The 27,876-nt window shown below is 36.2% G+C and overlaps 1 protein-coding gene across 1 annotated transcript in view; it reads right to left on the reverse strand.

The window, feature by feature from the left end:
* Positions 1 to 27,380, reverse strand: part of LOC111546589 (glypican-6) — a 584,762-nt gene extending 557,382 nt beyond the window's left edge. The window contains exon 1 of the mRNA XM_026446573.1: positions 26,987 to 27,380. Coding sequence (XP_026302358.1) covers positions 26,987 to 27,331 — 345 coding nt within the window. The 5' untranslated portion in view covers positions 27,332 to 27,380. The remainder of the gene's footprint in view (positions 1 to 26,986) is intronic.
* Positions 27,381 to 27,876: the final 496 nt, after the last annotated feature.

A 27,876-nucleotide genomic window follows, 5' to 3' on the forward strand; every position in this document is an offset into this window, starting at 1 on the left:
ATGAAATTCATCAAAAGACAGTGCAGAGCAAACCAGCTGCAATAAAAGCAAAACCTTTCCAGGGCAAATCATACCAGGTGCCAGAAATGGGCTGAAAATGAAAGCTCGAAACATTTTGTTGGGAGAGAATTAGGCTCTGAGCTTCATGTTATTTGCCCCTCCTATATACATTTAGTGGCTGTCTTCTCATGGGTTTTTGGATAAAATCAGGGTTTATAATATTTTCTGTAGTTAAAGGTTAGACATGCATATTTTCTTTTTTTTTTTTTAACATATACAACTCCAGGTACTTGAAGATTTCGCTAAATTCACACGGTCCAAAATTATACATATTCTTTCCTACATTTTGAAATGAATGTCTTATTCATTTATATTCACAAAACATGCACTGTCTGGCATACAATAAGTGCTCAACAAACCTTCATGAAATTTATACAAAAGAGTTCATTTTTTTTTTTTTACTACTGTGAAATAGAAAAAGTTCTCACCTTCTCACAATTTGTAATAATAATATTATTATGAATAACAGCTAGTATTTTTAATGTGTATTATGGACAATGTTCTAAGAGGTTTGCATGGATCTACTCTGTTAATCCTCAAAATGATCCTACCAGGTAGTATTAGTACTCCAATTTTACACACAAAAACCCTCCAAGACACAAAGCTGTTATGTAACTGCAACACAGTCCCCACTAGAAGGTAGAAGTTCCAAGTCCTGCGTGCAAACCCAGAATGCCTCTTCCCTGAGCCCACCCTTTTAACGATAACAATGACTTAGTGAGTTATTATATTTTCATTTTGCTATAGTGAGAGCAACTAAGAAAAGATGAGATTCAAAATTACTGTTATATAATAGTTATTTTGTGCAATAGAATTAGTTGTGACAGATTCTGGCAAGCTATAAAGATAGTTAAGGATCAAGAGTCTTCATTATTCTAATTTACGTTTTTTTATATAACACATACACAAGTTAATGTGGAATGCCTATCCCACTTCCACCTTGAAGTCTGGGAAAAAAATTGTAAGGCAAACATAAGAATATCATATAGAAAAAGCCCCCAAGAACATCATTACTTTCAAGGATGGATGATGCTGAGACATTCTGCACAGAAATTTCAAGGTTCTTCATTCTGACACATTGTCACCCACATAAAGTTGTGTAAAAGATTGCTAAACACCAAATTTAGGTCTATGAGTAAACTGAAATTACATCCAGCAAAAATTACCCTACTTCAAAGAAAAGATGAAAATGAGCTTTTTATTTCTCACATTTGAGAGAGTGGAAGTAATGAATCCAACCATTTAATGTACCTCCTTGTTTAAAAAAAAATGCATGAAAGTATTTAATATCTACTGTGGGCCTGGCGCTAATAAGGCCTTGGAGATACATGGTCCCTATTTTAAGGGTCTATGAGAAGTATATGTCAACCACATAGCCACACACACCAAGTACAAAACTGCAATGTGATATAATTAAGACAAAGAGGTGAATTTTGGCTTAAGAACCTCTGAAGAAAGAATTTGATTTAGGGTGGCCCAAGATGACTCCATGAGTAGACAATGCTGGTGCTAGTGTCTAAAGAATGAGTAAATGTCTGCTAAGAGTTGAGGGGAAGGAAGAGGGCAGACAAATGGCACAGTCTAACACCCTAAGGTAAGAGGAAGCAGGAAGACTGATGATATAAAGAAATAAAATACAGCCAGATGTGCTGGCACAGAAGGTCCCAGTATTGTGACTGAGATGAGACCATTGAGATCCTTGCAGCCATGTTAAGGGGCCTTGTGTTTTATTCTAAGATGAGTGGGAACCCACTGATTTATTAGTTGCTGTAGCATTTTCTCCAAGTTCACATATTTCCAGGGTGGTCAAGAGACTGAGTGGAAGGGCATGAGTCAGTCAGTCATGAGGCTACTGAACTCTTTAGATGCCTTCTACAGTTCCCAATCCAGCTCATAGAAATCAAAACCCATATAAAATGCTTATATAGTTGTTAAGAGTTGAATTGTGCTCCCCGCTCTCCCCAAAAAAGATATGTGCAGAGGGAAAACTACTGATGTGTAATTCTACGTGCTATCTTTCTCTTGGTCAAAATGATAGACAACGGTAAAATCAGAACTACTACAAAAGAAAGTTTTATCTGTAAATTAAGACAAAAATCACCCAAGTTTTTTCTCAGTTTAAAACGAAATCTTCCTTTCTTTTACTTTAAGCCAATTCAAGATAAAAACTGTCAAATGAATATTTATAGATTATAAAATCATTTCTTGGTAATAAAGCAGTTATATTCATTTGAGAAACGGATGAGAACTTGTATCAACCACTATAACACTGAATAGTTTATTTTTCAGTAAAATAAATGAAAATTAAATAACAAGTAGACACATCACTAAGAAACTTCCTAAAGAAAATGTTATGTGGATACACTATAATTTAGCTGGTATAAGTGTGTGTGCATTTTTAAAAGATAGATACTGTTTAAGAGAAAGTGCTTAAGACCTAAGACCGGACAATACTGCCAAGAATAAAATACCAGATTGCCCACATGCTAGTTATGTAACCTTACTGCTTCTATTAAATTGAAGATATAATAGTATAGACCCCACAGAGATGTTAAAGAGAGTACCTAAGTTAATGAAGTGTTTATTACAATGTTTTCTCTGTGTTGACTCCCATTAGCACAATACAAATTCTCATTTCTTCCATCTTAACATAATAATAATTAGTAGTAGTAGTATCAGATAATGATCCTCTTTCCCTTGATTCTACTTTGAAGTTAGCTTCAATGTCTCCCTTCCCTTTTTATAACAAAATTCCTCAAAAGTCTTGTTAACATTTGCTGCCCACAGTGACTCTCCTCCTATTCTTCCCTAAAGCCACTTAGACTTTCACCCCCGCTACTCCAACAACACTGCTGGTCGATACCACGGAAGAGCTCCGCATGGCTAATTTGATAGGCCATTCTCAGCCTCAGTTTACACTGACTCATTTGCAAACTGTTACTTGCTTTTTCTCCTTCCCTCCTCCGCCCTACAGGTTTTTTCACTTGAATTCTAGAACATCATGTTTTCATGGTGTCCTTTCTATCTCATTGGTTCTTTTTCTCAATCCTCTTTGCTGATTTGTCCATTTCTTTGAGGTTTCTGAAGCTGGAGTTCTTCGATCTCTACTCTTCCCTACATGCACTCATTTCCTTGGTGATCTCATCCAGACTTCCAGCTTCCATTGGAGATAGGTTTTAAATTTTCTACTTGTTTTCAATAATAAGGTGTTGATGCCAAATTATGTATGGGACCTAAAAGGGCAAACTAAAATTTCATAAACAATAGACCTCACATAAAAACATAATCAATTGGCCATTATTTATTTATACAAGCTCTATTAATAACATAACAACAGTGTAGAAATATTATGTTCTTAACAAAACAACAGATAGTAATTGGGATTAACTTGACCACATCAAAAAAGACTTAATTGTACGAATAAAGGTTTGTGAATAAAAAGCAGTTTCAGCACTGAAAAATATCAATAGCAACTAACCAGTCAAATGGTTAAGTGGTAGACAACCCATGCATTTACATTATAATTAATATTATTTAAAATAAATTGTTTTAAAGGGTAGTTGTAGATTTTTTTGTTACATGGTAGAATTTGAATTGTAATGTGTAATTAATATATGTTAGGAGCAGTTGATCCACTCTCAAAGTGAAAAAAGAAAATAAATACTAATGGTTCAATTCAGTTCTCTCCTCCTCCCCATTACCTATGGTCCACAAAGATTACTCCTCTCTTTGACCCTATGTATTATGTACAGTCTGTACTACACGGTTTGGCACTGATATTTCTGTGTTGTTCTTTATTCTGGGTGTACGTGTACCTTTTCTCTATTTGGAAAAATTATTAGTAACTTAAAGGCCAGTTCTCCCATTCCACTTTCTCTAGCCCTTAGTAGTAGTAGCCTTTTGCTTTAACGCATTTATTGAAAACAATGTGTTCAGAAAGCAAAGTAACAGTTACCAATAGTCCTATAAATAACATACGATATTCTCAATATTTTAAATGGATTTCCATTTAAAGTTTCTTTTTTTTTCTACCTTACTTTGTATATATTCCAAAGACCTGAAAGTGGGCTGAATCTCTGACCTTATTCTTTTTATTCAGAGACAAAGAAAATTTCTAATTCTCAAGGAATAAAAATAAACTGTTGTTATATCACTTGCACATGCTGACAATGGCACCGTTTTATTATTCTCTAAGCAAGCCAGGACCTGATCAAATTATTCTGGATAACATCTGCACAAAACTTGTGCTATCTATAAAATTCACAATGGATTGACATAGCTGACCATTTCCAAATCTTTTGCAACACCTCTGATATTTTTATGATTTGTCATCTCCCACAGAGTGATTCTTTCATTCTGCCGCATTCCTTCTATACGAAAACTTTCTTTGATTCTCTCCTGCTGCTTAGGAGTAAACTCCCTGATGTGTTTGCAATTTATGGTGATCTATTTTCCTTTTTCCAATAAGGATGAATTGTATACCCCCTCTAATAGTGACCAGTGGGGAAAATGTCTTCAAGTGATGTTAGTGACAAAGTACATTTCATCCATTTGGTACTAAATAAGTGATATGTGACTGTAAATATTGTATTGTATTGCCATTTTAATATAGGAAATGTTGAATAAGAATCTACATCAAGAAATAGGCGCCAGACAGTAGTAATGAGAAACGGTAGTTACTGCTATTTTTCTTTGACTTCTGATTTTATTACATCCACAAGAAATTTGGCTTTGCCTATTTAACCATGTTTCTTAAATGGAGGCACAATGAACCAGGTCTGGAGGTCAGCAAGAGGATCCGTGATCGAAGTTACGACTCACAATCCAATCCTGGTTTGTTTCTCCAAGGTACTAATTTCTTTTAATTGAAGCTATAGCCACCTCAAACATGTCCATCACAGTCCCATCTGCATAGAACGATGTTCTACACATCGTCCACCTAGAAAATAGCTGTATGTTTGTAAAATTAACTCAGGCATCAGGATATTTAGGTTCTTCTGCAGCCTGTCCACCAACTACCCACTGTATCGTTGAGACACAGTTTCTTACTTACGCTTTGGAGTAAACTGTGCAAATACTTTTCCTACACACATTTCCCTACAAATTTCTCATTTGTCTATGTTCCTTTGTCTCTTATTCTGAGATTTTTGTAGTGAGGACCCATGCCTTCTGGACCTCTCAGTACACTCTGCCTACCACAGCACCGGAAACAAGATAAGTACTCCATTAATATTTGCTGATTGTTAATGTCCAGAGGACTTAAACATTCTTTGGACATCCTGCCTTATCCTCAACCCACTTGACATCAGTTGGGAGTCACGATATTCTGCTTAACTCTCAACTTGCAGCTGCTGTTGAGTAGACCCACAGGGAAGGCAATTTTCACCCAAATAAGATTATTTTGGGAAGCACAGTTTGTAGGAGGCTGTGTTGTAGCCTCTTGAGCCTGAAGGAAAGAACTGAGATGACAGTGCAAGAGTGCTGATATATACTCTCTCTCCAATTCATATGCATCTGAGGAACAAACACCAAAGGCATGATCCATGAAAGAATCAATAAACTGGACTTTATTAAAATTAAAATCTGCTCTGTGAAAGACACTGTCAAGAGAATGAAAAGAGAAGCCACGGACTGGGAGAAAATATTTGCAGAAGACATATCTTATAAAAGACTGTTATCCAAAATATAGAAAGAATAATTAAAATCAACAATAAGAAAACAACAATCAAAAAATGGTCTAAAGACTTCGACACCTCACTGACATACAAATGTCATACAAATGGTAAATATGCAAACAAATGGCAAATAAGCATATGAAAAGATGCTCCACATCATATGTCACCAGGGAAATGCAAAGGAAAACAACAATGAGATACACTACACACCTATTAGAATGACCAAAATCCAGAACGTTGACAACACCAAATGCGGGTGAGAATGTAGAGCAACAAAAACTCCCATTCACTGCTGGTGGGAATGAAAAATGGTATAGCCACTTTGGAAGATAGTTTGTCAGTTTCTCCCAAAACTATAAATACTATCCTGCATTCTTGCTCCTTGGTATTTTCCCAAAGGAACTGAAAACTTATATCCACACAAAAACCTCCATGAAGATATTTATGAGAGCTTTATTCATAATTGCCAAAACTTGGAAGCAAGCAAGATATCCTTCAGTAGATGAATGGATAAATAAAATTGTGTTATATCCAGATAATGGAATATTATCGAACCTTAAAAGGAAATAAGCTACCAGGCCATGAAGAGACATGGAGAAACCTTACAAACATATGGCTAAGTGAAAGAAGCTAATCTGAAAAGGCTACATACTGTAGGATTCCCAACGACATGCCATTTTGCAAAAGCAAAAACGACAGAGACAATACAAATATCAGTTATTGCCAGGGATTAGTAAGGATGGAGAGATAAACAGGTGGGACATAGAGAGTTTTCAGGGCAGCATTATTCTGCAGGATACCGTAAAAGTGGATACATGTCATTAGATGTTTTTCCAAACCTACAAAATGTACAACACCAACAGTGAACCTAATGTAAACTATGATCCTTTTTGATAATGAAGTGTCAATGGGGTTCGTCAGTCATAACACATGTGCCGCTCTGGCGGGGACACTGACACCAGGGGAGGCTGTGCATGGGGTGGGGTGGCAGGAGGGGAAAGATTATGTGGGAAATCTCTGTATCTTCCACTCAGTTTTGCTGTGGACCTAAAACTACTCTGAAAAAGAATGTCTACTCTTTTTAAAAAATCTTACTTAGATTCTTTTAGGTGGGAAAGTAAATTAGGTATCTTACGGATAGACTACTCAATAAAAGAAAGTTCACTGTTGTAAATTTCTAAAAATAACAAAAAGTGATACAAATAATGTGTTATCAAGCAGAATATATTGATGGATTAGTTAGTTGATTAATGAGTAAGAATACTCTGTAGTCTATAATTAAAACATGTTATTCTATATATATAGATGCTTCTTAAAATCAGAAAATATCTCAACTATATAAAATACATTTTGTATTAAAATATTTTTAACATGTATTTCAAAGAAAATCTTCACTTGTGATTTCAGTGGATTACCAGTGAAAATTTAACAACATATTCCAAATGAAAATAAAACATGTAAGTTCATTCTATTAAGAAACAAGTGTGATTTGAGAATGGAGAACTAAAAAGCAGAGTTTCGGGGAAAAAAAACTTTAACATTTTGCAGAATCATGAGGTCTAAGGTTATCTTTAAATAAATCAAATACTAGTATTGTGAAAAAAATCGTTTTACAATGTAAGGTGACTTGGATCAATAAATAGGGATTCAGAGATTTCCAAATAAGAAATGGGATGAAGGAAAAAAGATGACTGCTGTTCCCCAAACTGCTCACTCAGTGTTTATGAAAGAGATCTGAATATCATCAGGAAAATCTCTGTTAGGTGTCTGTGGGTTCAATGAATTGTGTTTAATAGACTCGTTGAGTAAGCAAATTATGGTAATTTGAAAGAAACACTCCAACCTTTGCACAGAAGGTGTTCCCGAGTGATTTCCTCTTTATTTTCTTTGTTTTGTGGTTGTAATCAGATGCACGATGTGAAGTGTCATTAATCACGTATGATAATGATACTCCCACCATGATTTATGGAAAAGGCTACAGCAATTCCGACATCTGACAAGTTACAGTCATTTTATCTTGTCCCTGCGAACATGTTACTGTGTTTCATTGACTGGAGCAGCTTTGTGCATTTTAATAGTGTTCATATATAGTACTTAAATATTCCCACGAGGACAACAATAACTCTAATATTAAAAATCAAATTATAAAAATGAACTTGTCTTCCTTTCTGGAGCATCAGTAAAGAAATTCAGAAAACACATTAACGTGTATCATTACCTGCGGAAGGCAGTTTGAGTTTGATCAACTATACTACTTCAAACAGACACAATTACTGCCACCATGTGAGTTTAAAGGGGGATTGACTAACACAAGGATAAGACACAAATTGTCTATAGGTGTTAAATATAGTCAAATTTTAAAATTCATATTTTTTATTCCATCTCAATTGAAAGTTTTAGGAGTGAAAATATAGTAATTAAGGCATTTTATAGAACGGTCTATTAGAACAATTTATCCTGAATGTAAAAATTTGATTAAAGACTTGCAAATGATTTTACAAGCTTTACCCAGTGAGTCAGTGATATACTTTAACCTCTACTGGGTTTTTGAAAGATAATGAAATTGTTGAGGAGAATGGTAAAATGACAATAAACTGATTGTTTTACTTTATTTATAAATCCAATGGTTCCTTTGCCATAGTGGTGCTAAGGCCTTGTTCACACCAATGCATTGTACCAAGAAGAAAAGATTACATATAGGCAAGAAGCAAGGAAAGACAAATAGATGTTACCTAACCTACTTGAATTATACTCCCGGAGTCTGGCTGAATTTTTAAAACTATCCCCACCATTTAATTAGAGTATTCCTTGGCCATGTTTTGGTTTTTAAATAAAACTTATTTTCATTACTAATGACAATGTCAGAAGAGGAAATAGCAAACCTAGAACAATGTTCATAACATTTCTTCTATATTTCCTCAGAAATATTCGTAATTATTTTTTACACTGGATTTTTAATTACCATTTTATTCCCTTGAAATGGATACATATGTTGCCTGCTTAACATTAAAATACTGATTAAATATCAAAATGAGGGGCATAAATTGTTGTACAAAATAAACTTTAATAAGCACAAAAGACAGTTCCCTTCTGGGAATACAACTAGTCAATAAGAGAGAGGATGGAATATCCATCTAGATTGGAAATTGGATCAGAGCCATTCAGAAGATCCAACAGAGAAGAAATGTAATTTTGAAGTCAACACTCAAGGAACAATAAAAGTTCAAGTAACAGAATCACAGTCAGTTCCCATGTACAATCAATAATAAAACCACGTGTACAAGAATTGAGAGTTTGTGGGGGAAAAGTCTCTTTTCAGTAGTTTTCCACTATTAATTGGAGAGAGAGATTAAATAATTAATCAGAAAGTTTTTACTTTTAACTTTATACTGTATGACTCTAATTTAGGAAGAGCTGGTGGTATTTATTTTAGACATATTGTGCCACAAATTACTAAGTCCTTAAAATTTCCAGTAGAAATTATGAAATTATTTGGAGTGCTTATTTCAGCCTTAATTGATCATCTACAACAAAAATCTTATCATTGACAGTAGCCTTAAAGGGACTTTGGAGAGAATACAAAGAACAGAATAGGAATGTGATGTCTGCTGAACTTTATTAATTAAATCTCATGTGTATCTTATATGCAATCTACAAAGTATGTGCTTCCAAAAGGCATTGTGCACATACGTATAAACTTTAGAAATGAACAAAAACTGAGATGACTTCCATGTGTGTTCCTTTGTTTGCCAATGCCTACTGCAATGTAATGAGACTAGAGTAGACATAAAGAGAGCCTATTCCTCAGAACCAGTATAGTATTCCATAATTAGCATCATCATGTTTATAATACAGAATATTACAGTGTTTAAATTTGATATTTCTGTCATAGGTTTTTGTCATCAACTACTTTGGAATACATTTTGCTTTTTTCACCTCTATGTAAAACTTTGATATTATAGACTATTCTTAGTCTTAGCAATCTGCTATTGCTTACAAAACAGTTTTATCATATTTTTGTCTCACACAACCATCATAAAAACTTCAGGTGAGTACATCATCTCCACTTCCTATTATCCCCACTTTGAAGATGAGATAACAGAAGCTCAGTAACCGGAGAATTTCACTAAGTAACAAGTGGCAGAAGGATATAATCCTCTACTCATTTTACTCGGTAAACAAAAGCCTGTTGACTATGTGATTTGATATACTAGACTCACCTGCATATTGATTTAACAAACTGTAAAGTAAATACAAACATAATGCTGCTTTTCAACATTATTGTACAATTAAATTTTAAACATAATTCTTCCAAGTTAGTAAAAGCGCCTTCCAATCTTCCTGAGATATATTTAAAGGTCATAGTTGGTAGAAACTTTCATATAAAAGAAGATTTTCATAAGAGTACTTATTTCCTTCTACTGCAGTGAGCCAAATCTTCATTCCTGAACACCCCTAGCTGACTTCATTTGTGATCACTTTTCAGCCTGTATTCCTCCCCGACTGTTAGATGGCACTGTGCCCTCTGACAAAGTGCTATGCCAACTTTTCTAGGATACACATGCCAATCAAATGTGAGATGCAATAGAGAACATTGCAAACGCCATTTCCTTAGGAGGACATCCATTATCTCTGGCAGTAATGTGTATTTAACACCAAATACATCATGAGTGCCAAAATTAAAATTATGAATTATGTACAAAAACATAGTATAGTAGATGTAGATGTCTGGCTCTGCCAGCAAAACACGTTGAATTCTAGGAGGCCATGGAGATCCATTAGGTATATAGGTATCCAGCTGCTCAACACTGTCTTTGGAATTTGAAGTGATTTTTTAAAAAATCCTGTTATTATAAAAGTAAGCTGTGTTACCCCAGAATTAGAATTAAGCCCAATTACAAGGATGACAACCAGACGCAGTTAGATTCCCAAGCCATATTCAAACACACATACCATGAAGTACAGCCTACAACTTTAAAATTAACTGCTAGTGCATTACTTGGCCAACCCCTTCCCAGGCAGATCTAAATGCTCAAAGGTGCAGTCCTGAATCTATACTTCAGTTTCTCAGTCATATGTCTAAGACTTCAATAACCGCCACATTGGGAATTTCATTCCCAATAAGCATTTCATGTGGTCTAATCTCCTCACTTCATCAAAGAGCAAAGAAATTAAGTTATTCAGACAACTAATTAGGGTCAAACTAAGAATTCAATTCCAGGTATCTCCTATTTCTGGTCTAATGAGCTTTGGATTACATCAAGTTTCTCCTCTCTTTACATTTTCTCCTATGTTATTTTCATATTATGGTCATGATATTAACATGTATTTATATTACATACATATATAATTACAATTAACTATCCCCAGCAGCGGTTGCATATACTTTGTGACTAGTCAATAAATATTAACTAGCTGTTTATGGCGTTTTATTGTCTCAATAAACAGTGAATTTTCATATCTTCATTAGAATTTATGCTTCTGTTGATACAAAATTTGTGACTGGTAAAATAAAATGGTCTAAGGCCAAAGGGTCCCCGTAGGTTGAGCTTGTATCAATGGTCACCCGAGTTATTATGATTCATGAATACCTATCTTAGCCCTCATTGACCTCTACTACTTGTCTGGGATCCACTTTAGAACGGGAATTCTAAGGCTGGGCTAGGTGTTATTTACCATCGCACCCACTGCACCTGCCAAAGAGTTGGTGTTCAATAAATACTGCTGAATGAAGGGATGAATAAACACATGCAATGGTGTTTTCTACAGATTGCCAAAATTACCCTGGCCAAACCCACTGATTGTCTTTTTCATGCGTGGTTTGTTTTCAAAGATTTCTCATAGGAACTAATGCATCTGAATAAGATCTTCCTTTTAATTGTTCATTCATGACAACAGCCTTTTTTTACTCATGGGCATGAATGATTAAGACCTCTCAGAGGAAATTATTTTAATTACAGAAATCAGAACAGCTTAATTGTAAATGTGCAATGTGAGCACTTTACAAAAGAGATTAGTTGCTTTTCCCTTTATTTCTTTCCTTTCTCCTTAATAATTCTAATAATTCATTGTAAAAATGTTCCCATCATTTTAGCATTTTGGTACATCTTTCTCTTCTGTTTACCCACACCTAGGGAAACGTACAATGTTCGCGTGTGAAGACTATGAAACCACTGGTATACACTTCCCCCCGCTAATAATTTACCAAACTAAATTGTAATAAATAAGTCAACAAGCCTCTGGAAAGATGAGCTGAATTCTAAGACATGAAGGGAAAATCTGAGAGAAAGAAGACTTGTTCCATTAACTGTGGAAACAGTATAGATATCTTTATCTATGTATAGGTAGACAGTATAGATATAGGTGTTTTGGAAGTCTGAGTACAAAGATTCATCACTCTTCAGCAGATCTCGAGCTGCAACTACATCTAGGTGAGAGCTAGAGGGAGATGTGCCTTCTCAGCCTATATTCAGTCATTCATCTTTCATTCATCTACAATGTCTGTTGAGCTGGATGTTCCAAAAAACCTAAAAAGAAGCTACCACTCTGTTGGGTAACCACATGCCATGAGTATTTAATTTTATCTCTTTTGTGAGAAAGCACGGTTTTAGAAAGACCTATATTACATCCTTTTCCAAAACCATCAAGTATTCAGGGCACTATTTACAATAAAGTGGGAGATGTTTAACACATATGACCATTACCTGTCTTCATCCCGACATGGTGCGACTGAAAGAAAGAAAAAAGTAATATAATAGAAGTAATATTTATTGAATGTCTACCATATCCAAATTGCAATAGTTCTTGCTCTGAGGAATGTTACGGATGGAAGGCACGTTCCTTCCTTGAGCACTAGTTTACAATCTTCAGGTTGGGGAGGCCCACTGTATGGAACAATGTGAAAACTCTGAGACAACAGACATGCTGAAATCTTAGTACAGGGGTTCTGAAAAGAGGGTGAGTAAAAGACTGGTTCAGCCATAAGGAGTTTCCTGGATACACGAGATGTGGTGATGAGTGGATTTTAGCAAGTTTTGAGGGAGGTAAGCGAGCTGGGTTTGAAAGAAAGGGGAGAGGAAGGCACGATGAGTAAGGAAAATGGCAGAGAAACTCTCAGAAAAATTATACTCGTTGCCGGGGATGGTGGGCAAGACACATTTGCTTGAGAAATTGGTTATTGAGCTGGGGCTAAGGATACTAGGCAACAAGGTGAATTAGAGATGGAAGACCTGAAGGCAAGGCTGCCGACTTCAGACTTGTCAACCTCTTGAGGATGGGGATATGACATTTCAAGTCCATGCCTAGCAGAGAGTCAAGGACTTAGTAAATACCCCAGATTTTTAAAAGGAATGGATAAGTAATATACTGTCAGGACTTGTAAACAGGACAGTACCCTCATCAAAGCGGTATTTGATGAAGATATTCTTAGGATGCCCAGAAGAAGGTACACAGCTTAATGACTGGGAGGGTTATCTTAAGGTGGCAACAGCCTATTCTTGGAGTGATCAAGATGTAGATTTCAGCAGAAACCAAGGCATGGGAAAGGGAGAAATATAGACAGGAAGCAACACAGAAAGAAAGCACACAAAAGGAAAGTTACAAAGTGATTGTGTTGCTTGAAATTTCTAAACTCAATTTTCAGTAGTTGGTAGGGCTTCTGAGTACCCAAGAGAAAGGGCAAACCATAGATGCTGGAATAAAGAAAACGTAAGAATTTGAGGCTGCAAATAGAAGTTATCTACAAACTTTCTCTCTGTTGGAAATACTCTGACATACTTGTAATCTCTCAAAAAGATTTTTGACTCAGAAGTGAAAAATAGAGAGAAAATGACACTGTGCAGCTAAGATTATGGGATGCTGACATTATATTGACTGGCCCCTGAAATTGAGTTAATGTTGTGTCCAAAACACTGCTAAACTAATATTCTGGGCTCCCTTGAGGGAAAGGACTTTAAATCTCACAATAAATCCATTTGCATATTCTAAATTAATTTAACGAATAGAATTACAAAATAAGCCCAAACTCAGCTCTTTAGCACCATGATACTTTGAGCCCAGGAAAAAGTTGTGTATATTCAGAACATGGTTGCTGCCACAGAGCCATATACTTCTGCCAGGTTGATCTGACTCTCTATATTACAAAAGGAAACCCAATTACAAATCACAATTTGCAGCATGGCGATGAAAGTATCAGTTCCATAATGCACACTTAAAAATTAATAGGAATTATTAAATACAACCCATCTCATGAGAAGCTCGTTCCTGGTGGAGACAGGCATTTTGGGACAAGGAATGTCAATTTGGTTAACTTACTTAGTATATCACTGTATGCACCCAAGTAATAATTCACTAAAATTGTAATTTCATATTTTTTTAAAAGTTATATTCTAAAATGTTTAAAGACAAATCAAATAGAACTAACGCTTCAGAGCTGTTACCTGAAAAGAACCTTCTTTACCCAAAGATTGTGAAATACCCTCAAATCTATTTGAACGCAAATGAGTCATGTGGTTTTGAGTCATTTAACCCAGTGACGGGCCAGTTTTATGAGTATTACGACTATTTTTAAAGAGTTAAACATCTCAGAGAGCCCCTTCCCATGGTCATAATTGGGCATTTATTTATTTTGTTTACTGCTGATACTAACATCCACAGACACTTGCCAACTCCTGTATTAATGCGTCTCCTCCACTTCCCCAGAGCAGACTGAAAATCACAGAGTAGTTCATCCATGATGACTTGCAACCTTCCTCGTAGCCATTACACTTAAGGGACAGCAGTAACACTCCTTCTAGGGCCTTTGAGGCAATGGCAAGAACAAATCCCTCAATAAAGTGTCTATGTTATTTATGTTACAGTTCCAATCACAGACAAAAATGCATTATGAAAAGACAGAATATTTCTCCATTTTCCTTGTGTATGAATAATCATGAAATAATCACAAAGTGGATGAATAATCATCCACAAGAGTTTGGCTTCCTAGGGAGACATTTTAAACTTTCTTATCTTAAATAGGAGAATAACGTATTAAAACATTATCTCCACACTAATTCCTTAGCTATAGCCACAAGCTGTTTGTCAGCATGTGAAATGTGGCTAGTCCAACTCCAAATGTGCTCTAAGCGCAAAATACACACCAAAATTTTAGGCTGGAGTGTAATGGTGTGATCTCAGCTCACTGCAACCTCTGTCTCCCCAGTTCAAGTGATTCTCCTGCCTCAGCCTCCTGAGTAGCTGGGATTACAGGTGCCCGCCACCATGCCTAGCTAATCGTTTTGTACTTTAAGTAGAGACAGGTTTCACCACGTTGGCCAGGCTGGTCTCAAACTCCTGACCTCAGGTGATCCACCTGCCTCGGCCTCCCAAAGTGCTGGGATTACAGGTGTGAGCCACCGTGCCCAGCCTGAAAATTTTAAATTATATACATGGCTCAAATCATATTCCTGTTGAATAGCACTGCCGTAGACCAAGGAGTTTTATATTAGGTTGATGTGTTTAAAGACAAAAAATTCAACTGTGTGTGAAGCAATGTGGAATATTACAGCACAGGGTCTGTGTCATTCTGCTTTAGGTTTCTTATCTAATAAGTGGAATGATAACCATACCTATCTCCTAGGTTTAATGTAAGGGCTAAATGGCAAGGTGCAAAAAGAACTTAGCATAGTGGCTGGCAAGTAATCATTTGTTAGCTTGCATTACATTGAACAGAAAGAGAATTTTCATAATGGTGATGATGTTACAATGACATAAAATAGGAACAATTCTAAGCCTGTGCTTGCTATAAATTTTCGTACACTTTGGCTTCAGTGTCTAGTTGTATATATTATGAGGATGTTTTTGAGGGCATTAATTGAAGGAAGGATTCTTCCCTGGTCCCAACATCAGAAATAGTAGAGTTTTCTTAGCTTTTGGTTTACTTTCATTTAATTAAGAAATAGTGTTTACCGGCCAGGCGTGATCGCTCATGCCTGTAATTCCAACACTTTGGGAGGCTGAGGTGGGCAGATCATGAGGTCAAGAGATCGAGACCATCCTGGCCAACATGGTGAAACCCCATCTCTACTAAAAGTACAAAAATTAGCTGGGTATGGTGGTGCATTCCTATAGTCCCAGCTACTCAGGAGGCTGAGGCAGGAGAATCTCTTGAACACAGGAGGTGGAGGTTGCAGTGAGCTGAGATCGTGGCATTGCACTCCAGCCTGGCAAAAGAGCGAGACTCTGTCTAAAAAAAAGAAAAAGAAAGAGTATTTACAGCAAATGATGGCCAATATAAAGCTTAAAGGAGACTTTGCAAGTTCATAGGCTAGGGAGATGAACAATAACTGTGAGTGAAGTTCACTGAGTGAGTTCTTTAACCATAGATGCTATTTGTATTTTAAATATTTAACATATTGTATACTTCCAAAACAAACAAAAAATAGCATTATTTTTTAACCACTATTTTTCTTGACACATGGCTTATTTGGATTACACTTTTTCACTTTTGGTTAAAAAATAGGTACAGAAAAATATTTATTTATTATGAACAAAAGAGCTGAGCACCAAGCTAAATGGCAACTAACACTGAATTCAGGATCAGGTCAACTCCAGCAGTGTTCAGACGTGCGTTAAACGGAACATGGATGCTAAGGCAAAAAAAAGCTCAGTCTAAACACTAACTCCAGCTGATCTTTGCTATGCAATTGCCGACTCAGGGTTGTTGTATCTTCCAAGAAACTGTAGAAATCCATATTTCACATCAATCCGCCCAACTTAAAAACATTGCTTGAAATCTTAAAGAGTTCATGCCAAATAAATTATGTTTTTTATATAACTGGGCCAGTTTGGACCAAGGTCCACCAGTTTTTAATCTGACATAGATTCAGATTTGGGGCCCAATGGAAAGTACTGTTCATGGATTTCTACCAAACATTTTTTTGTCAGCCTCATTCCTTACCTCCCCTTTATATACCCACCCTTTCTTTTCCCTTTTGAATGAACACTTTCTAAGTTATGGAACTATATGGAGTAGGTATAAATTGATCAGTAAATTCCAGCAGTTAAATAAGATAAGAGAGCCATGGAGCTCCCATGCACCTCAGAATTCAGAGTGAAAAGCGAGTCAGGCTAGACATGCACACATATGTACACCTACACACGCAAACGAACGATGCGAGCCAACTGTTTTCTTTTCTAGGTAAGGCTGTTTAGGGAATTATTTTTTTTGTAAGAGATACCCAGATATATTGGCAGCAAACAAATCTCTTAGGTTGTAAAAGAAAAATTTTAAGATATAGGAGTACTGAAAAAAAAAGAAAAGTGTCAACAAGGTGGGGAAATGCATGTGATGTTAAAATGATGAAAGTAGAATTTAATATCAAACGTCTCACATAATTTGGCAATATAAAATGATATCACAGATACACTGGAAATACAAACTTTTGACATTTAATTATCTGTTGGTATGGCAAATTTAGAATTATTTTATTTTCTTCTTTGTACTTTTCTGCTTCTTCAAAAAAATTCAGATGAACACACATATTGATTTTAGGATCAGAAAAAAAAATATATGAAGATACATAAAATTATTGTTCTTACCACCAACAAAAAAATAAATATCCTGGTGATTTAAGCTGGAGCAACAATTTAAATTTTCTCAGTAATGTGAAGGAAATAAATGTCCATTTGGCTAGGGTGAGTCATAATATTATTTCATTTCTCCAGTTCTCTACTGCAAAATCACAACCCAAGTGACAAACACAAGCAATCAGTAGGGAAGTCTTGAACAGCTGGGAGTGAAAGGTTTTACAATTTGTTAAACATTTAGTATAACAGACCATAGTTGGGAAAGTACTATCACATTAACACTGAAGAAAAACCCTGCACAAATAAAAAGGACTTTCAATCTGGATTCTATCTTCTATCCTAGCCAAAAATGTCAGGGTACTTTTTTCTCCATTCCAAATAGATATTTTTGATATTTTATGGAAAATGAGGCATAAATATTTTATATAGTTATCCTCTCTCTACCAATGTAGTAGAATATTGCAAGGTTCGTCTTTCCAATAAAACGCTTTATTGCAAGTACAGTTGAATTCTCCTTGGCCGAGTCTTTGATTTGTGCAACAAAATTCTAAGATGGAAAGAACAAAGACTTCTGCAAAGTGCTTGGTTCTCTGCTAATTTTTAAAGCACTATAAAATTGTGTACTTCTTACTAAATGTTGTCCATTTTCATTCAAAAACAATGAAATAAATATTTCCTTATGTCTTGATACATTTTTAGTAAGAGAATGTGTTTTTAGAAAGTCAAGAGCAAATGAAAACTTTAACACCCATTATTTATAAATGAATATATTTCTGTATGAAAAGACTCGTATTTCTACCTACTATAAAAATAGCATGCATAATGTTTCCATAATTAATGTATTTATGAAAGTTTAAAATATTCAATGAATGTACTTTTTGATTGCCAAAATTCTATACAAAATTAACATAGAAAAGTAGATTTTCCTCACTTCTTCAGATACTACGATCTGAAAAGGTTAAAATTTCCATATAAAATCCACTATTCTCTGTTCAGTATTAAATATGACAGCAGCATTTTTGACATGCAGCATGTTCCTGCAAGGGCAAAACGGAATTAAAAAATTCTGTGTATGCAAGCCACTTAAGTGTCATTTGATGTTAACTTGCAGGATCTATAGATTTCGGTCATAGTTTTACTTACTTCTGAATGTTAGAGTCACCATTATCCTATTACTGACACTCTGAACTGTCCATTTTCACTCTTGGTTATTTGATTTAGACCCAAAAAATGTAGAGTTTCAACATTGCTTGGTATGGTTACTATATTCTAAGTATCTGGGATTGATCCATTGTGTTTGTGCTGAATATCACTCATCTAGACGAAGAGGTATAAAGCAAATAGATGCAAGGGAATAACCCTTGCTTGCAATGAGAAAGATAACAATGGAGGAAATCTATAAAATGTAATAATGTACCCCCCCTCTTTCTTACAAATATCTGTATGACCTAATATCTCATTTTTAAAAATGTTAGGATGTCATGCTCCCTACATAAGTCCCACTTCACTGTGTCAGCACTATTAAGGCAATATATCTGTCAAGCTTTATTAAAATTCTTTTTGATGTGTATCTTGGCTCATAAACCTCTATAGTGCACTGATATTGCACCAGGGAATGTCCTTGTAACACTGAATCTCTGAAGATGGGACAATAAAAGAGAAATGCTCCAAACTTTCAAGTTGGGCCCATGGTATCACACACCTTGTACATGTGTAAGTGATTACGGTGTGCCTGCTGTGCAAACCTTGTTTCACAGAACCTTCTCGTAGGAAGAGCATAACTGCATTCAGAGATAAACGTCCAAAAACGGGCAGCATTGAGACTGGGATAAACATCAGGTTCGTTTTCCTTCATAAAGCTGTTTTACAAGCAGAATTCTCTGAATTATAGCACTGGAGTTTTATCCTTGGGTCTTTTTCATTTGTGCTGTACCTTAATTGGCATATTTCACTCACGAATGTTCCCTATTAGTAACAAAGACGTCTCGTCTGCTTGTAGTATACATTTTCCACGGCCCCAGGGAAGTTCTTGTATTTGAGGGGGATAGGCAAACAGTAGACATGCCAATCATGATGGGTTTTCTGAAAGCTCATCATGGTTGTAAATGCCCAGAATATACCCTAGGGAAAAACTGCTAGGGTAGGAAGGTACAAAAATAGGTAAAGAGGAGCTGAACACAGGAAAGGTAAAACCCAAACATATCAACAAAATCAATAAAAATATGTTCATTATTTTCCTGTTTTTAGCATTATTCTAGAATTAGTACATTTCAAGTTATCTGTTTGGGGTTCAAATTATCTGAACAATCTCTGGTTGATTGATTTTTCCCAATATACCATGACCTGTTCAGGGAATCTAATTCTTCCCAATTTAAGCTAAGAGGGTTGTAATTTTCCAGGAATTTATCCATCTCTTCTAGGTTTTCTAGTTTATGTGCATAAATGTGTTCATAGTAGCCTTGAATGATCTTTCGTATTTCAGTGGTGTTAGCTGTAATATCTCCTGTTTCATTTCTTAGTGTGGTTATTTGGATTTTCCCTCTTATTGATTAATCTTGCTAATAGGCTATCAATTTTATTTATCTTTTCAAAGAATCAGCTTCAATAACAAGCAGTGAGATTGAAATGGTAATTTAAAAATTACCTACAAAAAAAATGTACAGGACCAGACGGATTCATAGCAGAATTCTACCAGACATCAAAGAAGAATTGGTATCAATCCTTTTGACACTGTTCCACAAGATCGAGAAAGAAGGAACCCTCCCTAATTCATCCTATGAAACCAGCATCACCCTAATACCAAAACTAGGAAAGGACACAACCCAAAAAGAAAACTACAGACCAATATCCTTGATGAATATAGATGCTAAAATCCTTAACAAAATACTAGCTAACCGAATTCAACAACATATCAAAAAGATAACCCACCATGATCAAGTGGGTTTCATACCAGGGATGCAGGGATGCTTTCACATATGCAAGATCTTGGCTCATAAACTTCTATAGTGCACTGATATTGCAACAGGGAACGTCCTCATGACATTGAATCTCTGAAGATAGGACAATAAAAGAGAAATCCTTCAAACTTTCAAGTTGGGCCCATGATATCACACACCTTGCCCACCCTTCTCATTTGTACATGTGTAAGTGATGATGATCTGACTGCTGTGCAAAGTTTACACAATAGTGTAAACTTTGATAAGTCACAGTTCACATTCACAATAAATGTGATACACCACATAAAGAGAATAAATGCGATACACCGTGTAAACAGAATTAAAAACCAATATATCATGACCTGATGCCTGATCCCATGGAGTACAACTCATATGCCGCTCACACATAGGAGACTAACCATGCAAATTCAACATCCCAGGAAAAGTCCCACTGATGGTGTCAGAGCAATGTGAAATTGCAGTAAAGAATTTTTTTAACTTTCAATTTTTGTACGTATCTTGTTGCAAAACAGTAACAGCCTATTTATGAACATGCACCAGTCCATGAACCAAGCTTTGCATACCTTGTTCTAGAATGTGTAGGGGAAGACGAGTTAACTTCTCAACCAGTTAAACCACTCAAGTCAACCTGCACTCGCTAAAGTCAGTAACATCCTAATGGCCAGATCCTAAGGTCTGTTTTCTCTGCCCTTTCTACTTAACTGTCTGCCACAGTTGATGCTATTGATTAGTCTATTTCTTGAATTCTCTTTGCCTTTACTTTCAGAAGGGCATGCTTTGCTGGTTCTTGTCATTTGTCTTTGTTTTCGGAATGCTCTTTAAATGTGTACAGTCTCTGACATTTTATCTGATCCTGATTCTTCTTTCTCTAGCTAAATGTTACTATCCTTTGCCCACAAACATTTATATGTTGGTGATATTCAAATCACAAATGAACTACAAAAAAACTTTCATTCACCTAAGGCCTTTTGTGATTGTGTTCATTTGTGGAATGCCCCCCCCCCCCCCAAAATTAACTCCGATCCAAAAACCACCACAAAAGGAACAAAACTAATAATTCAGGTGATAATGACAACAGGTGATCTTTGTATTCTCAATTCTTTCCCAAAAGCAAACACTTAAAGAGAAAACAATTTCTCTTGTAAATTGCATCCATGGTAGATTCTTCAGAATGGTTTTCCACTGTTATCAGAGAATACTTTAAACAGAGGCATTTCATAGCCTCTATTGCATTAAATTTGGTGATAACATTTTTCCTTACAGTGCATCAACCACATTTATTGAAAGTTGACTATGTCTGTTGCTTTCTAGGCACACAGTGTTAATGCAAAGCTGTTTAGTTGGGAATGAACCACTTAAGAGGCTCTTTGAGCAAAAACATCAGTCTACGTAGCAGACACAGGTGGGTATCTGTTGATGAAAATATCCTGGTCTTACTAAAGACTAAAAGCCAGACTTTTCTTTTCAAAGTCATGACTCACAGGAAGAAAGATTTTTGATAGATAGATGGATAGAGAAATAGATGACAGTATTTGTCAATAGTTCAAGTTATATGGATCCCAGTTCTACTACCTCCCTGATTTGTCCATAATAAATCAATGAGATGACTTGCAAAGTTGAAATGATTGCTCTTGACATAATTTACAGCTTTTACTCATAGAAGTCACTTTTTTTTTCTTTTGGAGATGGAGTTTCACTCTTGTTGCCAAGGCTGGACTACAATGGCGTGATCCTGGCTCACTGCAACCTCTGCCTCCCGGGTTCAAGCAATTCTCCTGCCTCAGCCTCCCAAGTAGCTGGGATTACAGTCATGTGCCACCACACCTGGCTAATTTTGTATTTTTAGTAGAGACAGGGCTTCTCCATGTTGGTCAGGCTGGTCTTGAACTCCTGACCTCAGGTAATGTGCCTGTCTTGGCCTCCCAAAGTGCTCAAGTTGCAGGTGTGAGCCATGCACCCGGCCAGAAATCACTTTTTTTTGAGACAGGGTCTGGCTCTGTTGCCCAGGCTGAAGTGCAGTGGCACGATCTCAGCTCACTACAACCTCTGCCTCCTGGGCTCAAGCCACTATCACACTGTAGCCTCTTGAATAGTTGGAACTATAGGTGCATGCCACCATGCCTGGCTAATTTTTGTATTTATTTTGTAGAGATGGGATTTCACCATGTTGCCCAAGCTGGGTCTTGAACTCTTGAGCTCAAGCTATCTACCTGCCTCTGCCTCCTCAAGTGCTAGAATTACAAGCATGAGACACCATGCCATGCCAGAAGTCACTTTTATTAAAGAAAAATATATAAAAATCATGCCTTCTTAGTGTAAATGGCATCATGATGGACTAGTGAAGACACTATAGTCATTTCCACATTTGCCTTTCTAATAAGTAAAGACTGGTTTAAGCAGACAATCTGTTAATATCTCTTCATGAAGCCCTCTCTCTTCCTCACAATGTTTGACACGCCTTCGAGTGACTGCTGGTATCCATGTTTCCACTCACTATGATGGAAGATAAGGGAATGAGGGTGGTATTTTAATAAAGGGACAGTGCTAAAAATAGTCCAAATCCATTCTGTCAAGGTGACTACATTATCAAAATTTATTTTTTCTTCATTTTAGAGCTCTGCCTTCCATGCCTTTCTGACATCCCGTAGCACAACATGGAACATGGAAACTGACTTGTTAGCAGGTCCATAAACAGTAGTTAGTACTACAAACAACTGAGGGTAGCTCAGGGACTCAATTGTAGTTACACAGGTAGAAACAGACATGGACAATGGTAAAGTCTTTCTATATCTTAACTTATTTCATTAAAAAGCTTTACACAATACATGCATGTATGCATGCATGCACATACATGCGCGCATGTGCGCGCACACACACACACACCCGCCTCAAGCACCTGGCTTAAGAAATAGTATGTTATTGATAACTTAAAAATCTCTATGTATCCCTCCTTCATCTTCCCTCCAAACTGCATCTCCAGAGGTAACCACCATCTGATTTTCATTTTATCATTCTTTGAAATTTCTTTGGAGTTTTACTACATATATTTTTTTCCCCAAATAATGTATTGCTTAGTTTTACATTTTTGAACTTTATACAAATTTATGTATTTTAGGTGACTTGATGTTTATCTCTCACAGTGAGGTGTCTGTGACTCGTTTCATGAGCACTTTCTCCGCTCTGGAAAATTTCATAAGGTGAAGAGATCACCATTTAGGTAGATGGGCCATTTGTGACGTTTCTACTTTCTATGTCATTGTAAAAGATGCTGCTACAAAAATTCTTCTACAAGTCTAATTGTATGCACGTGTAACAGTTTATCCAGATGAAATTGGAGTTTTAGAATAGGTGCATCTTCAGCAATACAGGTATTTTCAGATTATCATCTAAAGTGAGCATATCAATTGATAATTCCACCAGCAAAGCATGGAGCTTCCTGATGTTCCACCTCTCAGTAACACTTGACATGCTCAAAATGGCCACTCACACAGAAAATGAATCCTGGCTGACTGACCACATATATACACTACAGAATCACATAGTGCTTCTGCGGTCAGACCTTGAGTAATAGTTACTTAAAATAAACTGGCCCCATCTGAAGGCTAGAAAAAGACAGTGTTTGTATTCATAAGATGACAAGCAGAAGTTTTAAAAATAATTCTGTTGATGCTTACAATTTAGACCTCCATTTTTCTGGTAAGAAATTTCCCAATAATGTTCTGAACATTATGTCAAAACATTTGTGTCAAACTGCTGTGTTCTGCCAAAGAGGTAAATTTTCCAGTCAAAGCAATTAATTAGAAGATATTCATGATGTCTTTCAAGATTAAGAAGTCACCATAAGCGTAGAGAGAAACTGAAGAGAAAAAAAAAAATCACCCAAATCAGGATGCAGGAGACAAGCCAGTTTGTTGATCTCCATTTGGGAATTCTGCTCTTCTGTCATCATTTCTCCAACTCTAAATCACTCAATTAATAGACCATAAAGAGGCTTCAGGTTTATGAAGGGCTTAAACCTCAAACACAATTCTTGCTTCTCTTTTTAGTATATTTAGTCTTTGTGATTCTTTATTCCTATTACAAAAACACTTTGGGTGCTGAAAATCATCATAGTATCAGTAGATCACAAATTGCTAGTTTAGTCAGCTCTAGACCATCTTGTAATCATCAGGTAAGGAAGTTCATTGGTAAAATACTTAAATTCCTGAGACATAAATTATTTGCAAAAACATTTCTCAACTTCTTTCAAACCAAGGCTATATATACATATACCATATCTATCTATCTCTCTCTCTATCATCTATCTATCTATCTATCTATCTATCTATCTATCTATCTATCTATCTATCTATCCATCCATCCATCCATCCCTCTATCTGTCTATCCATCTCCAAAAGGCAGTGACCAAATGTCGGATGGGGCTTATAATTTTAATTGACTAGGGATTGTTGGTCCTGAAGGGATCAGTGGGAGAGAGAATACAGTGTTAGAGGATGCATTTCTCACCACTTCTAGAGAAAAAGGTCATACTGTACTGATGGTTGGCTCATGAGGTCATCCTTCCCCAGAAGGAAGAGCATGTTAGACTTTGGTCAACAAAGACTTCAGTTGAGACAGTCAGAGAGTGACCAAGGGGAGACACCATCTCTGTGCAGTTGTGAATGCCACTCTGTGAAAAACAGGAGGGAGAGCCAGCAGCAGCCTCCCTCATGGCTTTGTAGACACTTTGCTAGAAAATATTCTGTTATCTCACTGGAAACTTGCCAGATCATAATACACACATGTGAACCTTATTAACACTCAATTAGAATAAATACACATAATCAGGAATATATCCATCCATACTTCGAATTTCTTTCTTTTTTTTTTTTTTTTGAGACGGAGTCTTGCTCTGTCACCCGGGCTGGAGTGCAGTGGCCGGTTCTCAGCTCACTGCAAGCTCCGCCTCCCGGGTTTATGCCATTCTCCCGCCTCAGCCTCCGGAGTAGCTGGTACTACAGGCGCCCGCCACCTCGCTCGGCTAGTTTTTTGTATTTTTTAGTAGAGACGGGGTTTCACCGTGTTAGCCAGGATGGTCTCGATCTCCTGACCTCGTGATCCGCCCATCTCGGCCTCCCAAAGTGCTGGGATTACAGGCTTGAGACACCGTGCCCGGCCTGAATTTCTTAAATTCATATTTCTCAAAGGCTGGCTACATGTTTCATCCTTCAACAAAATCAAAAGCTTCAGCTTGCAGCCTCTGTAACTAAGCCTATTATTGAGTTTAACTTATTAAATTAATTTACATTTATTTTACAACAAACTGCATCTACTCAAGGAAATATGGAATGCATATTTATTTTCTATACTTATTCATATTTTACTGACAGTCCTCAGGTGATATATTTCCTCTTGCTATTCTACCTAGCTAATTCCTTATAAATTCCTTTTTGGGGCTTTAGTTTCTTTGGTATCTAAAACATTGTTGAGATTCAATGTAAATATATTATTTTAAACATTAGAATCACATGCCCTTCTTATTGCTAAATAAGCCCTTGTAATTATTTCCTTCAGTGCCTTCCTGCAAATAACCTGTCTGTATGCTCAAATAAATGTTTAGGAAATTAACAACTGAAAATGGGCTATTATGGATTTCACTGACAGTGCAATAGAGAAACATTTTTAAGGGTATACACAATCTTTATGCTAGGATGTAAATATTGAGGAGATCAAAGTGTCAAAAAAAAAGAAGCATTATAGGACAGTACCAATAGTTAAGAAAAAATACTGTGACTCTTTTGCACAGCCCTGCAATAGGAAAGTAGCGTTTGGGAATAACCCTTGTACAAATATACCTTCTTTGAGTGACATAATACCAGATTCCTGTTACGTATTATTTTTAACTTTACTTCTTTAAGTAATTATCTTTCATTTTATTTGTAGAACTGACCTCACAAGTGCCTTAAATGTCAAGAAAGAACTTAAACAAAAGCAGACATCCTCTACACAGGAAATATTCAATGTTTAAGTAGTGGAATGTAGAATTATCCCTTACATCCAAGGTATAGAGATGTTATCCTCAAGAAAGGCCCAAAAGTAGATTAATGATTGATCTCATTCGTAAGCCCAAGGCAATGCATGGTATGAAATTACAAAGATAAGAGGTTACAAAAGAAATTTTCTGCAAGAATCTATACTTGGTATTCATTAGTGCTTCCTAATTCAGTAATACAGGTGTCAGCAAAGGGCTCTTCTTTTACCATGAAGGAATTAGGCCACATTGACACGTGATGATAAAGAAGAAGCGCCACGTGCTGATGTCCTCAACAATAACTTGTCTCTACTCGCAGGTCCATGAAGACTGTCATCTTGACTCCCTAGAGGATTATAACCTCTAAATGGATTGTTTCATGAGTATTTATCATCCTTAAAACCCTCATCAGAAATACTAAATGATCATAGTTGCAACGTGCCTGCTTTTGCACCATTGATACTAAAAGCTTGTCTGCTTTACTGTTGACAAGTATTAACATTAATTTTCCAACCACATAGAAAGGTTTAAAATCCTGTCTTTTCTCACACAAAGCAAGGAAAAGAAAGCCAGAATTAAACTTTGATATTTAGCTGATTTCTCTAAGAGCAAAGACCACCAATTAAGAATTTTTACCTTGTTTTTTTTGTAAACATTGGTTTTAAAAAAACAGAGTAAACAAGGAAGACCAACTAGAAAGACAGCACATTTTCAATTACCTTGGAAACTCGGTTTGCAACTTCTCTGCCCACAGTCAGCCCCTGGACAAAGGTCCTGGCAGCAATGAAGGCGCGGGTGACCTGAATCTTCAGTTTCCGGGGCACGTCTCCAAATGGCTTGAGCTGGTCAGTGTATTTGCTCACGCATTCCAGGTAGTCTTCACTGAAGTGATACTGAGGGTTTATCAGCTGAAACATTCGTTCCAGGAGCCGAGCCCAAAAGTCATTGAGCATTTCTTCCAGATTCACATTACCGCCAGTGTAGTACCTTTTCAGCTCTGTGAAGAGGTCCTGAAAGACTTCCGAATTCTGCATGTACAGCATGCCATAGGTCCGTACAAACATATCATTTAGTGACTTTTCTGCATTCTCCAGGAGCTCTCGGAAAAATTCTGCAGATAAAACAGAAAGAAGTCATAAATTAATGAAATCTAGAAAGCCCAAGGCACCTACTTACCTTAAGTACAACTGCTTTTAATTGACATTTTCATGGAAAAACATATTCTGTGATTAAGGTGTTAATGGACAGATAAAAATCATATTCTCAATGGGATTTGACCTCCATCTATGATCCTGTGTGACTCAAAACAGAATACCCCATGATTTCCATTAACATTAGGAGTCTACCATGTAATCCTCTTCCAAAATAGCTCCATTCTTTTACCATTTCTTGTTAAATTTTAAATAATCCTACGGTTTGATACAAACTCAAATCAAAATCTGTTGTAAATATAATGTGCAGAGTATTGTTGTTTACATAATGATAAACACATTTGCTTCAGTTTATTTATAAATTTGTCCTAACACTAAATTCCATTAAATCCCTTTTATTTGAAATACTCCACAAATGAGATGTTCAAAGTAATGTCATATAGTTAGACTCTTTCTAG

Source organism: Piliocolobus tephrosceles, chromosome X (assembly GCF_002776525.5).
Source record: "Piliocolobus tephrosceles isolate RC106 chromosome X, ASM277652v3, whole genome shotgun sequence".
Taxonomy (NCBI): Eukaryota; Metazoa; Chordata; class Mammalia; order Primates; family Cercopithecidae; genus Piliocolobus; species Piliocolobus tephrosceles.